Source organism: Glossina fuscipes, unplaced genomic scaffold, assembly GCF_014805625.2.
Source record: "Glossina fuscipes isolate IAEA_lab_2018 unplaced genomic scaffold, Yale_Gfus_2 0, whole genome shotgun sequence".
Classification (NCBI taxonomy): domain Eukaryota; kingdom Metazoa; phylum Arthropoda; class Insecta; order Diptera; family Glossinidae; genus Glossina; species Glossina fuscipes.
This window is the reverse complement of record NW_023998414.1, coordinates 32,929,059-32,941,569: the sequence shown is the minus strand read 5'-3', so window position 1 is coordinate 32,941,569 and position 12,511 is coordinate 32,929,059. Positions and strand designations below refer to the sequence as shown.

At 33.5% G+C, this 12,511-nt stretch overlaps 1 protein-coding gene across 1 annotated transcript in view; it reads right to left on the bottom strand.

Moving 5' to 3' along the window:
• Positions 1–3,589, bottom strand: part of LOC119642285 (ras guanine nucleotide exchange factor B-like) — a 73,841-nt gene extending 70,252 nt beyond the window's left edge. Inside the window, exon 1 of the mRNA XM_038041382.1 lies at positions 2,988–3,589. Within this exon, the coding sequence (XP_037897310.1) occupies positions 2,988–3,319 (332 nt within the window). The 5' untranslated portion in view covers positions 3,320–3,589. The remainder of the gene's footprint in view (positions 1–2,987) is intronic.
• Between the last annotated feature and the right edge of the window lie 8,922 nt (positions 3,590–12,511).

Here is a 12,511-nt window from a genome sequence, read left to right as displayed (position 1 = left end):
TATTTTTTTTTTTTTTTTTTTTTGCTGTTAGATTGTTAAAATTGCACATCTGTCGCTCTAGGAAAGTCCGATGACTTCATATTAAATTGTTAGCGGATAGGGATTTGAATATTAATAGCGAGATTAATACGTTCGAGAATTCAAATTAAGTAAAGATAAAGAGATTTGTTTCTTTCATATACATTATTAGTCGATGGATAGTTAAGGATAGTTAAATCCTTTAATAGGACTACGCAACCTTCTTAGTGGCTGAAATTCCCCGCCTTTGATACAATCTGTTGCAAGTTTGTTTTTATAACTTATAACTCGTGTAACTGGGGTTAATAATCGAACGATATGCGATCCTATGCATCTTTTGCATCTTATCCAAAAAAATAATGTCCATCAAAACGATTTCCAACAAGTTCCAATGCGATAAAGTTGTACTTTGATGGTACTTGGAGTGTGCACTAACTTGATAAAAATAGAACATTTGACATTTGCGTACACGCCCACTAGACGGCCATCTTCATTCATTCACTTTGCTTTTCCGTAAATCTATCTAACTGTCATCGGGTTACACATCGAGTTGGTGCTATTCCCTGAGTGGTTGATGATATAAGAGAAGGGGGAAAACCAAAGCATTAATATTTTAATAAAAAGGAAAATCGTGTTCTAGAATTTTTTGCGTTAACCTTAACCTGCACACATGTTTCTATAACAACTTCTACCACAATGTGCCGCTGATGGGAATCATGAAAATGTTATTGTTTGCGAACAGCAAAGTGAACTGAAGTTAATAGCTCGTGGAGAAATGATCAAAAGTGATCCGGTGCGTCCTTTCCTGCAATAATATGCACAGTTCTTCAACACACCTCTGTTTCAAAGTTTGAGTTGATTTATTCTTTCCTATCCAGGATACGTGATTCCTTACTGACGATGACTGACCTCTGAGACTAAAAAAAAGTTGTTCGTAAGATAAAAGTAAGATCGTATATTACTAAATAAAAGAAGCTAAATTATTAATATACGATATTTTACATTCTATTCTTACCATTGCATGCAATCTCTACATATTTGAGAGAAACTCGATACATATATCTGTTACCGATGCGATATGCCCCCGGTATGCCGAAGATTTGCAATCGCATTCTGTCATTACGACCGGTTACTAGTGATGATGTAAGACAATATTTTTTCTTGGCGTATGTTTTTATACCATGCCGCCGATCAGATTTTTATGTAATTTTGTATCATTAATTAAAATAAAATCGTTCAGCATCAATTTCGCTATAGGAGAATATGGCTAAGGGACGAAAACCCCCCAAAGATGTTGCCCAGAATGGAGCTGTTGTGCTTCTATAAAACGTACTTATTAGACGCCACATACAATATGTATCCATATCCCTCTGCAATCATGCATAATGAAATGGTTCGAATGGGTTCACTACCGCGCCCATAGTTAACAAAACATATGCAGTACTTATGTTCCGGCTGAAGGTGAAAGTTGGTCCGAATCCGCCAATATATATTTCTTAGACATTACCAACATGCTGATCGTATAATTGTAAGCGAATTTATGAATCGATTTTACTGTATTTTGTACCCACAAAACGAAACTTCCGAGACCCTACAAAGTATATGTATTCTTGATCAGCGTGAAATTCTGAATTGAACACGCCATGTCTGTCTGTCTGTCTGTGTGTCTATGTGTCTGTGTGTCTGTGTGTCTGTGTGGTGTATATTGTTGACACTCTCTTTGTCAAATTTTCCAAAAGCATTGAAAGTCTTTGCACACAGGTTGCTATTGAAAATGGGCCAAATTAGTCAAAGCCCAAGCCTGCAGTGAAAAGCAAACTGAATGCAAATCCGATTTCTTTTGAACGAATATTTGTGGTTTTTTGCTCATTACTAAAAAATTATGAAAGAAGAAGAAGCAGATGGCCGAAATTTTCCATACATACTTAAGAAAAAACTCTACTAACGAAGATCGAAGATTAAATTTTCATTTTTTTCACTTTTTGGAGATTTTATGCTTACTTATCATAAGGCAAAGAAGACAAGAAAGTTTAAAACGCATTTGTACACTTCTCCAATGAAGAATGAATGTTATCTGCCTAAGAATGCGTTAATTCTAAAAAGCGAAATATGGTAGACAGCACGGTCTGATGGATTAATTTTTCCTTAAAAAAAACCGGACTTGAATAGGAGAAAGCGATAGGATACGTTAATGGTGGTGCGCGTCGAGACGTAGCGGATTCACTTTTTTGTTATAACACTGTTGATGTTGATATCACATAAAAGGGCTCGGATAGTAGAATGCTAAGCTAAGCTAAGTGTGTTAAACTAATTGTCGTCGACGTCACGACATGGTGGACTCATTTCTCTTAGCAAAGCCCTTTTTAAGGGATAAATTTTATCCCATTCACTCTCTTATGCTAATTAATACAAGCATGGGCCGTTAAATATTTTAATAGCGGTGGGTATGCGATATTTCGGTCCTAGGTGAATATAAATTTTTTACTTGTTCAATTTGAGTAGAAAAAAAGTGTTTATCCTAAATAAAACTAAATTGAATTCATTATTCATTTTAAAGCAGAATGTACAAAGAGTTTGAAGGAGTCCGATGCCGAAAAACATAGTCCAGTAATGATTTCAACTCAAACCGAAAAGAATGGGTTAAGGAGAAAGCAAATATGTTGAGTTATGGCAGAGAGGCGACTAGAAATGAATCCGACGAAATTCCATTCGAAAAGGAAGTCTATTTATTATTAATGGATTCCCTTTTGCATTGAATAAATAATTTTATTAAAATAAATTTCGTGTGTCTCGCTTCTTGTGTGTGTGTATAACAAAAATCAATATTGAAATTTAATCCCAATTAAAAGTTTATGCATATATGATACATGCATACATGCATATATGACACATATCTTTATATATATATATATATATGTATATATGTTTTGCACCTTCATAGCATAATGGTGTTTATCAGTTAAACTTACCTCGCTGCAACAGGTGTTATTATCCATAAATAACCGTTTGTGTTGCGCTCTAATGCTGAACAAGGCTGCGTACGATGATAGGGAACATAAGCCTCACGTATTGGTATAGTGAAGTCGCATTGCTGTATTTGTGACAATTGCTGTTCCTGTCTATGAATACCGTTTAATTTATGAAGACTAGTACATGAATTATTCATGATAACATTTAAGTCGCTTTGTATAGATGGTACAGATGCCCTGCGATCATTCTTGGCAGTTACCGTTGCTAAAGGAGAATCAGCAAATCCTGTCGCTGGTATGCTACCAGATATTGTATTTATAACGCCAGACATTGTCGTTGCGGCGCGTTACCACAATTATTATTATTATTATTATTATTGTTATTATTGTTATTAGAAATCTTTCGTTCCACGACCTTTTTGCTAATCGTATTACTTGGCTTGTTACGTTTAATATTGTACAGTTGATGTAAATCTCCATGGGATATATTGCTGACAGCGTATTACGAGGAAAAGTGGCGTGGCGTGTGAAAGTGAATTAAGAAGAATTCTTTATGGAATTCGTTACAATTATATATAGCACACTACGCTTTATCACAAAAGAAAGGAACATGTACTGCGTACGATACAATGAGTTGATTGTTGTCATCATTATTACTATTACTGTTATTCTTTTCTTTGATTTACGTTAGCGGCTATTAAGCATTAAAGTGTGTTTAGCATTATTTCGCATTCTTAACTATGTTGCTAATATTTTTGTTGTCATTATTATTATTATTATTATTATTATTATTATTACTGTTGTTGTTGGTATTGTTAATGATATTTTCTCAACGTGAAAGGTTCGCACTAATGATTGCTGTTGACCTATAACGTCAGCATTTTTTACATCTTTCTTTGGGGGTTTTTTTTTTTTTTTTTTTTTTTTTACTTCTTTTCTCACTGTTGTTATTGTTCGTTTCCTGTGGGTAAATTAGCGTCAAGAACAGATTTTAAAACGGCGTTATGGTTCACATTGTCTACAGCACAGGCCGTAACATTAGCACCAACACACTCTTAACATTATATAAATTGTACCATGAAAAAGCCACACGAAAAACCTTTGGCACCCGGGGGATAATCGCGCATAATTTTTTCACTCGTAATTTATCCAGAAATCTCCCCGTTACCATTACTGCCATTGCCACTAGTGTTGCTGTCGCATCTACAGTCACGACTATTACATCTTTACTTTCCTGGTACTACTACTACTACTACTACTACTACTACTACTATTACCGGCAGTGATTTAAATAGAGTGACTGCATAAAATTTAGGTCATGCACTGCTATACAAAATCACTGGCACTTTCCTAGATACCACTAAGTATGCTCTAATGATTTAATGAACAACAAAGGCAAATGTTTAGTTTTTATGTAGATTCGTGTTATTAAGCTAATTTTTAATTTAATTGTTTTAAAAGTCGAAAACTTTTATATATAAAAAATTCAATTATACTTCTATTCAACTTTTATTCATATTCATAAAATAATTCATTATTAAGTCCACGGGGAGTTACACATACCCAGTTGCGCTAAGGTATTTAGATTTTTTTGTTTTTTTTTTTTATATCTATATCTATATATATATATATATATATATATATGTATGTATGTGTGTGTTTGTGTATGCGTGTGTATATGTTTGTTGCTTATGAGTTAACGAGAGTATTTGGGCTTTACGAAATTATAATATGTGCGTATATTTACACATTTGCTTTCTTTTATTCTAATGAAATTATAAAAAAAAAGAAAGAAAAAAAAGCAAAAAAATGAAAAAAAGAAAAGAAAAAATAGAAAAATTCCAAACTCTGAAAAACATAACAATAAAAGAGAATGAAAAATATAAAAATATCCCGATGGAATATGTACGTATGGCAATCATTGTATGTCAGCATTTTACACAAGTGGTCATTAGAGTACGTACTGTTCTCCGTTCTCCGTTCTCCGTTCGCTGATGGCATTAATTTGATTAGGTACATGTGTGCAGATATGTGCGTACAAGAGCATACAATAAATACCTAAAGTGAAATTCATTTCGAATGCATTGCATTGCTTTTGCGAAACTATTTTATATATGTGTAGGTACACTTAAGCGGTTATATGTGCGGCGGTTGCCATAGCAAAAATACAAACACTTATGCTCTCATTCATTCTCATTCGTTGACTTGTAAACTTGCTTTTTCTAAAGGATCAAAACTCTATTTACACATACACGCATACTTATATAAGTAGATATTTATGTTCATTATACGCCGTGCGTTGCGGTTCACATTTTGCTAAATGAGTTGAACACAATTCAAAAAGCGAAAGATAAGAATTTAATTTTTTATATAAAAAAGAAATTCTGCCGGTCTTCTATTTCACTTAAGCATAAGCATATCATCCATAATCAACATAAGCGTAATTTCTCATTACGATTTTAATCATAATGAAGGGAATCATCACTTTGTTATTATTATTATCTTTTCTTATTTCTTAATTTTGTTTTTTTTTTTCTTTTTCCTTTTATTAAGAAATACTTATACAGTATAGTTAAAGCAACAAGTAAAAAATAAATATGTTTACGTGAATCCAGATTAAATTAAACAATTTTAATAGTTTTTAATTAAAATTAATATTAAAAAAATAATCTTAAAAAAGATATTACAAGCATTATAAAGTACGATTTGTTTATATTAGTTTGGGGAAAAAGAAATCCATTATTTTTATATGAACTTCAGGACTTTATTTAACATGCTTTGGATATCAAAAAAGTAAACTCTAAGACATCGTACAACCCTTTGCCTAATAAAATTCCCCAATTATTTTCGTGATAAAATATATCAGTAATTATATCTCGTTATACCCTACAACATTGGCATTGTGATAATGGTATGTAAGGCAGAAGGGAGTAAGATAAGGGATATTTTTAAATTGTTTCAATCTGAGGCACTAACGGGTTCAACTTGACTTATTCTTAATTAGGTAGTCGTTGCGCGAACGCCGGACACATGAACAAAATAGTCAAACGGACAGATGGACAGATTTGCTTCGAATCGATCGATATTATTAAAGAAAAGTCCATCTTAACTTTTTCTGGGTGTGCAAACATACATCCGTGCAAACTTCATATATGCTCCACTGCTACAAGTGTTACGGCATATATATATGATAACTATAAAGGTAAGATAGACAGAATAATGAATAAGTATACCCTTTTATTTTTCATATCAAGTTACGCTATTTTTTTACCGTATATAACATTTTGGTACCTTTTTAGTAAGCATATATGGATTGAAAAAGGATTAGGACTATAGCTACTCTTTAATGTATATGTATGGACTATAGCTTTCGGAATAACGATTAGAAGTTTGGAACTTTGAACAGTGCAAGTCAGACAAGCCAAATAAAATCTATTCGAAATTACACGCTCTGATCAGGAATATTTATATTTTGCTTATATATATATATATTTTGTCAAATTTTTCTTGCCTCCTTTCGAATTGAGAAAGGGCAAGAATAACATAAGCAAGAAACAATATATTCCTCTGTCGAGGGTGGCTTTGGAAACTCGCAATTGTTTTCCGACTGCTAACATATGTCAATAATTCCAACCATTCTTGCGTTTAATATTTAAATGACTCTTATCGGTGCAGATGTGCCGTGTACTTTACATACTTTTTGTGGGCATACTTGTTACGTTTTTTTCGGAAAGTAACAGCAGATCAAAAACGAATATTTAGAGGTATACATATTGCATTGTTTTCCCGGTCCGGCAATGAGAAAGAAATCATAAATGAAATGAACGAAAACGCATTTATTTCTCATAAATTCCTGATAATTTTTTTCGTCGATATTCGAACTCCTTTATCCGAAAAGTTGATGTAAAATGTCACGCATGCCATGTCGAGAGGCATAAAATTTATTGAGAGAAAAGTTTTAATGAACCCCGTAAATTGTCCATCAGTCCAGATCAGTTGCTGTAATGTTATGGTATATATGGTATATCGTCGTCCGTGGTCGTATTGATTTATTTCAACAAACCGCAAATTTTTGATGATTATATAATCAATATTATAAGTAGAATATTAATATAATATTATTGCTAAAATAGATATGCATAATTAGTGTTAGTAAAAAATCCAGAGGACATTATTATTTACATGAATTCATTCATTTTGATGAATAAAAATGCGAAAAATTAAAATCTAAAACAGAAATGAAATGCGCACAAAAAACAACTTATTTGGTGAAGCAATTCATTTACATTTGATTTTTGATAATTGCGAACTGACTGACTCTCTCTATGCAAATTAACATATTTTAAATGTTAACAGAATTTGTAGAGAAAGTTCATAGAGAGTTCATAAGCTAAGCAAAGTGTGAAGTGAAAAAATCAGTGCGGTAAACTTTCGTAAACGCGTTTTGCCATAGTTGAACTTTAATTCTATGGTAATCGACGGACAAATAAAACTGAAGCCAAATACGCTTTTTAACATTCAAACATTTGAAGTGAAGTGTGTTTCCTGTGTTGGGTACAAATATCGCGGTTATCTTGCAAACAAACTTGCAAACCTTGCATAACCTCTCTGCTTCCCAGTTTACTATCCGCGTTGTTTAACTAGCAAATGCATTTGGATGAATGATCGATCGCATTAAGATTTACGATTTCGAATCCGACATGCACACATTCACGTTTTCCACGTATTATTTTGAAATTAAAATGAAACGTCATTGAAATGGTTCCGGTTCGTTTCTTTCGCATGGAAAACGTGTTTATATATATTCAACTATCAACTTTTAACGTCATTTTAAGATTCAAAGTGAAAATTTGATCTTTGTGAAACTTTTTTCTTCTATTGCAAGCATTTTTTAAGTGCCATTCATTTCAAATTGAAAAAAGATTCTATTACCGTTTGTTGTTTAGTGCTGCCGACTGCATGATTGCGAGAATAGATGGTTAAATTTTCAAATTTTTAATTTACTCTTATCAACTGAGCAATTTCTCGATTGTAACTCTATATTGGTAATAAAAAAATCAAAAAAAAAAAAAATCAAAAAAATAAAAAAAATAAATGATAGAAAATACTTGACAGAAGCACTCGAAAAACTTCTGCTTTGAAAGAAAGAAAGAAAAAAAAAAAATCGAGATTTTTCATAGTTTTTATACACCACCCCCATCGAACGAAGGAAAAGTATTAGTTTTCGTATTTCGTGTGTGGCAAACAAAATAAAAGGAAAAAAAAAAAAAAAAAAAAAAAAAAAAACGAATACAATTCGCATCTGTTAAACTATCTCCGTCTGTTCAGCATTTGTTGCCGAGACTTTCATCATTTCAGGAAAAAAAAAAAAACAAAAAAAAACATTCAGATAAAAGGTTAAAACTTCGCCTACATATTCCTATCTTAACTTAACTTTTACTCACAAATAAAACGATAAACAAATCGGTAGAAAAAAGTATAGCAAATAAAGTTTTCAAACCATCGCTTGCCATAACACACACAATGAAAATATATCTGCATAACCTTGCACGAATATTTGTAAAGATCATGTAAACGTTTCATACAAATGTTGTGCGGATTAACTCAATTACACGTCCGCAATTCCTGCAACATTTATATATGCATTCGCTTAAGAGGATGGCTATCTAAAAATCTTACTTTCTTATGCCTTTTATTGCAAAATTTGCCGACGCGTGCAAAAACATTGCTTTGCTTTGCTTAAAATTTAACACATCACTCAGTAAGTCTCCCGTCTGACACAATTTCTAGCCAATACCAACTCTCGCACGCAACACCTTTCGTTAATTCAAGACCTTCTAGACAATTAGATTTACGAATCACATTCATGTTGGCGATGCTAGTTTTCGAAATTTTCAAAATCATTGTTGGGTAAAAAAGAATTTCGTTTGCTAGTTAACCGTTGCTTTTTGATCGAAAAAAGAAAAAAAAAAAGAACGCATTCACAATCAAGACTGACATCAAATCCCTTATGGTGGCTCTTGACCCTTGAAAAAATTAATCTATGCGTTGCCTTCTAAATTTTAAATAAAGTCATATCAACACCGATAATGCTGAACGGTACGATTGATCAAATTTGACAGTTGTTCTAGAAAAACAAAATGAAAGTGAAACAGGAATCTGGTACTCTACGATTATGTATGAATATTTGTTCGTGAGAAAGTCTTGTTCGGAGTGAATGCCGCGTTTGTTATCTTTGACAACAAGGCGATGCTAATGATTGAGGACGCGGTTTCTAGTTGTTTACTCGCAATGAAAAGGGTTTTTGTTATGTGATACGTGACAATCGATCAAACATCATGTGTTCATTACACTACACTTATCCGGGTCATCCGGGTCATCCGGGTGAAAAGCAATCCGCGAAAGCCATCCAACCAAAGAACTAGAAGCGCTGAGCGCCATTTGTCAATTTGGACATGTATCGTTTGAAGATCGACACTATATAGACTACGGTTGTACGGGTGTGTCAAGCAGTGTTGCCATGTACACATATGGTTGGTCCGATTTGAATTTGTGAAAAGTAAAGCGTTTTGTAATATGTTGTGTGTAAAAAACGATCGTAAAGCTTAATCGTATTTCACGAGAAGGAAATGGAATATGAATTGATGGGACGAGCACATCATTGTACCGAAGCAGGACGACTGCCAGTTTATTAGGGAAAAATGTAAAAATTTGTTGCTATATCATTAGGGTCAGTCATAAAATTTCGTCACGAATGCTTTAAAGTCCAAGAAAAGCATTCAGAGATGCGGAGCAATTAAAAAAATCTTCGGAATTCTTTTAACTCATTTAGAGCGATTTCCAATGAAATTTGGGAATTGGTATTTTCATCCGGAACTGTTCGGCGACGATAGTTAAAATTAGCTGGCAAAAGTTCCAAAGCTGCGATAAGTTAATTTGAAGAAAAGACTGTACAGTCGGTAACTTTGGTGTCACACATTCTTCTATCCAGGACCGGAGAATCGAAACGTACTAATATGGTTGAGCTTAGGAGGTTGAATGTCGCTAAGCTTGTTAACGTGAACGAAGAAAAGGCAGAAAAGTATATTTTTCTTATCGTAAATTTTATGGCAGCAGCTGCGGCGCAGTTCATAATTTTTGATTTCTTCAAAAAAAAAAAAATATTAAATTTTTCGATTCGTCTTTACATCTCTAATCGAATCGAGACGATAGGCGGAAAATATTTTTTTAAATTTAGCGTTCGGCGAGCATGGCAAATGGTACGGTGAATAACTCTGCAAAAACTACGCATAATCCACACATAATATTCCTCGTTGGCACTATCGTATGCGGGAAGGAATTCATAATACCGTGTCCCGTTAGATGCGACAACGAATCATTATATACTTAGTATCATAACTTTTTGATCACCGAAAAAACTTATGAAACCTGAGCACAATCTGAGTAGAATCGCTCCCTCTGTATGATGCTAAGCTAACTCGTTTCAATTGTGTTTATTTGTTATTTAAACGAAACGAAGTGCAATAGCGTAGCTACTCGATATTTGCCAAAATGCACGTTTAAGGAATTTGAATGCATTGAATTGACATTTGATTTGATGAAGGCGCACTACTTATTTGTGCGTGCCCTTTTGGAGGTTATGTCATAATATTTAGTTTCTTTTCATTTTTCATCTCCTTATGAAAGTTTACCAATTATTCATGAAACAGTCAACGTTTTAACAACGGATTTGCAAATTTTTTTTTCTGTTTTTTCTGTTCTTTTTTTTTTTTTTTTTTTTTAAATAAAAATTTTCATTCAGTTACGGGAACTTTACGTGGTACAAGAGCCAATTTGCATTCATTAGAATAGTTTCAATCAAGGAATAAGAGGGCGCCTTGTGAAAAAAATGTTTATTGAAGAACGCATTTCGTAAAATCCGCGTGCTAACAAATTGTGGAAATGTGCGGTGAAAAGTGGCGGGGGGGCATCATATTGTGAATTTTCGTAAGAGCGTTGTTAACAATCGGAACAACCATTTCCCACTCAAATGTAGTTTTCGAGAGGGGGGCAAATTAGGGGCATATCTTGAAGAGAAATTAGAAAAATCTGAAAAGCACGTAATTAGTGAAAGAATAGAATTATGGAAAACCTATGTTCGAGAAGACGGCAGTGAAAAGATTTCAATAGCGAGAGCTAAAACATTGCTTCGTGACTGCGGGCAACAGCTTGAGTTCTCTAAAACAACACACCTACACACATACACGCTCACAGATGTTCTGATTCATTTTAGTCATATCGAACCATTCATCTATTTATCTACCATTTATTGATGATGAAATTGTTAACGCTGTATAAACCGAGACAGCAAATGAATTATCAAACGTACGTCGGGTATGATCAGTTTGCTAATATACTCATACTGATACTTAAATGGAATGATTTAAAATAGAAGAGAAAATTTTGTTGTGTTTTTCTTCTTTCTTTTTATCCAGTGATTTCCAGAAACTGAAAAACATATGGGAAATAGAGATCGCGATAAAGGGTGAAAGAAAAAAAAAAGAGAAAGCGAGAGAGAGAGAGAGAGAGAGAGAGAGAGAGAGAGAGAGAGAGAGAGAGAGAGGTAGAGTGAGAGGGAGAGAGAAAGTTATTCAAGAACTTATGGCTTATAGTAGGTCGTCCCGCGTTCTGCTTTTTAGCTGCGCAGAAAGGCATGGAATAATGAAGCAACTGCTCAAAGTGATGGGTGTCCAACATTTGTACTCAAGTCAAGATAACTTTTCTGCTTATCGTATTCTTATTTATTGAAGAAACAAGAAAAAAAAAATGAAAATCGCTTAAAAAATATTTACGATGCACAATAAGTGGTCACTTGACTTTTTTCCGTTTTTCGCTAGAACCGGAAAATGATGGGTATATTGATTTTGTCAAAACGTTTGCAACGTCCAGAGGAAAACTTCAGAAATCCCACAAAGTATATATGTATTCTTGATCAGCATCAAATTCTGAATTGATTTAAGCATGTCCCTCTGTCTGTCACTGTGTGTAATGTTTGCGGTAAATATTTTCCTGATCGCAAAAATCAATTTATCGACATAGCAGAAACATTGGAAGTTCTTCCGCACAGGTTGGCATAGAAAATTGAGCCAGATCGGTCAAAGGACGCGATAATAGTAACGCGTAACTTTGAACCATAACAAATAATAAAAATGTGATTTTCATATAATAGTAATAATAATAATAATAATAATAATATTTTTTATTTATATTCTATTGGTGATCCTGCGGCAATGGCGCAAAAATATTTTTTTTTTTTTATTATTTAAACCTTTATAATGCACATATGAAAGCTTGAAAATCCCCATAAAGTAGATATACGCTTGGCTATGTCCATCTGTCTGTGCGGCCAATATTATCGTATCTATGGGAAACATTTTTTTCATTCGTGAAAATGAAGGCAATGACTAGGAATTTGCGAGAAAATAGGGAAACGACCTAAGCTTTTAAAAGCCACACCAGCCACGGCCATATGCCTATGTGACAAG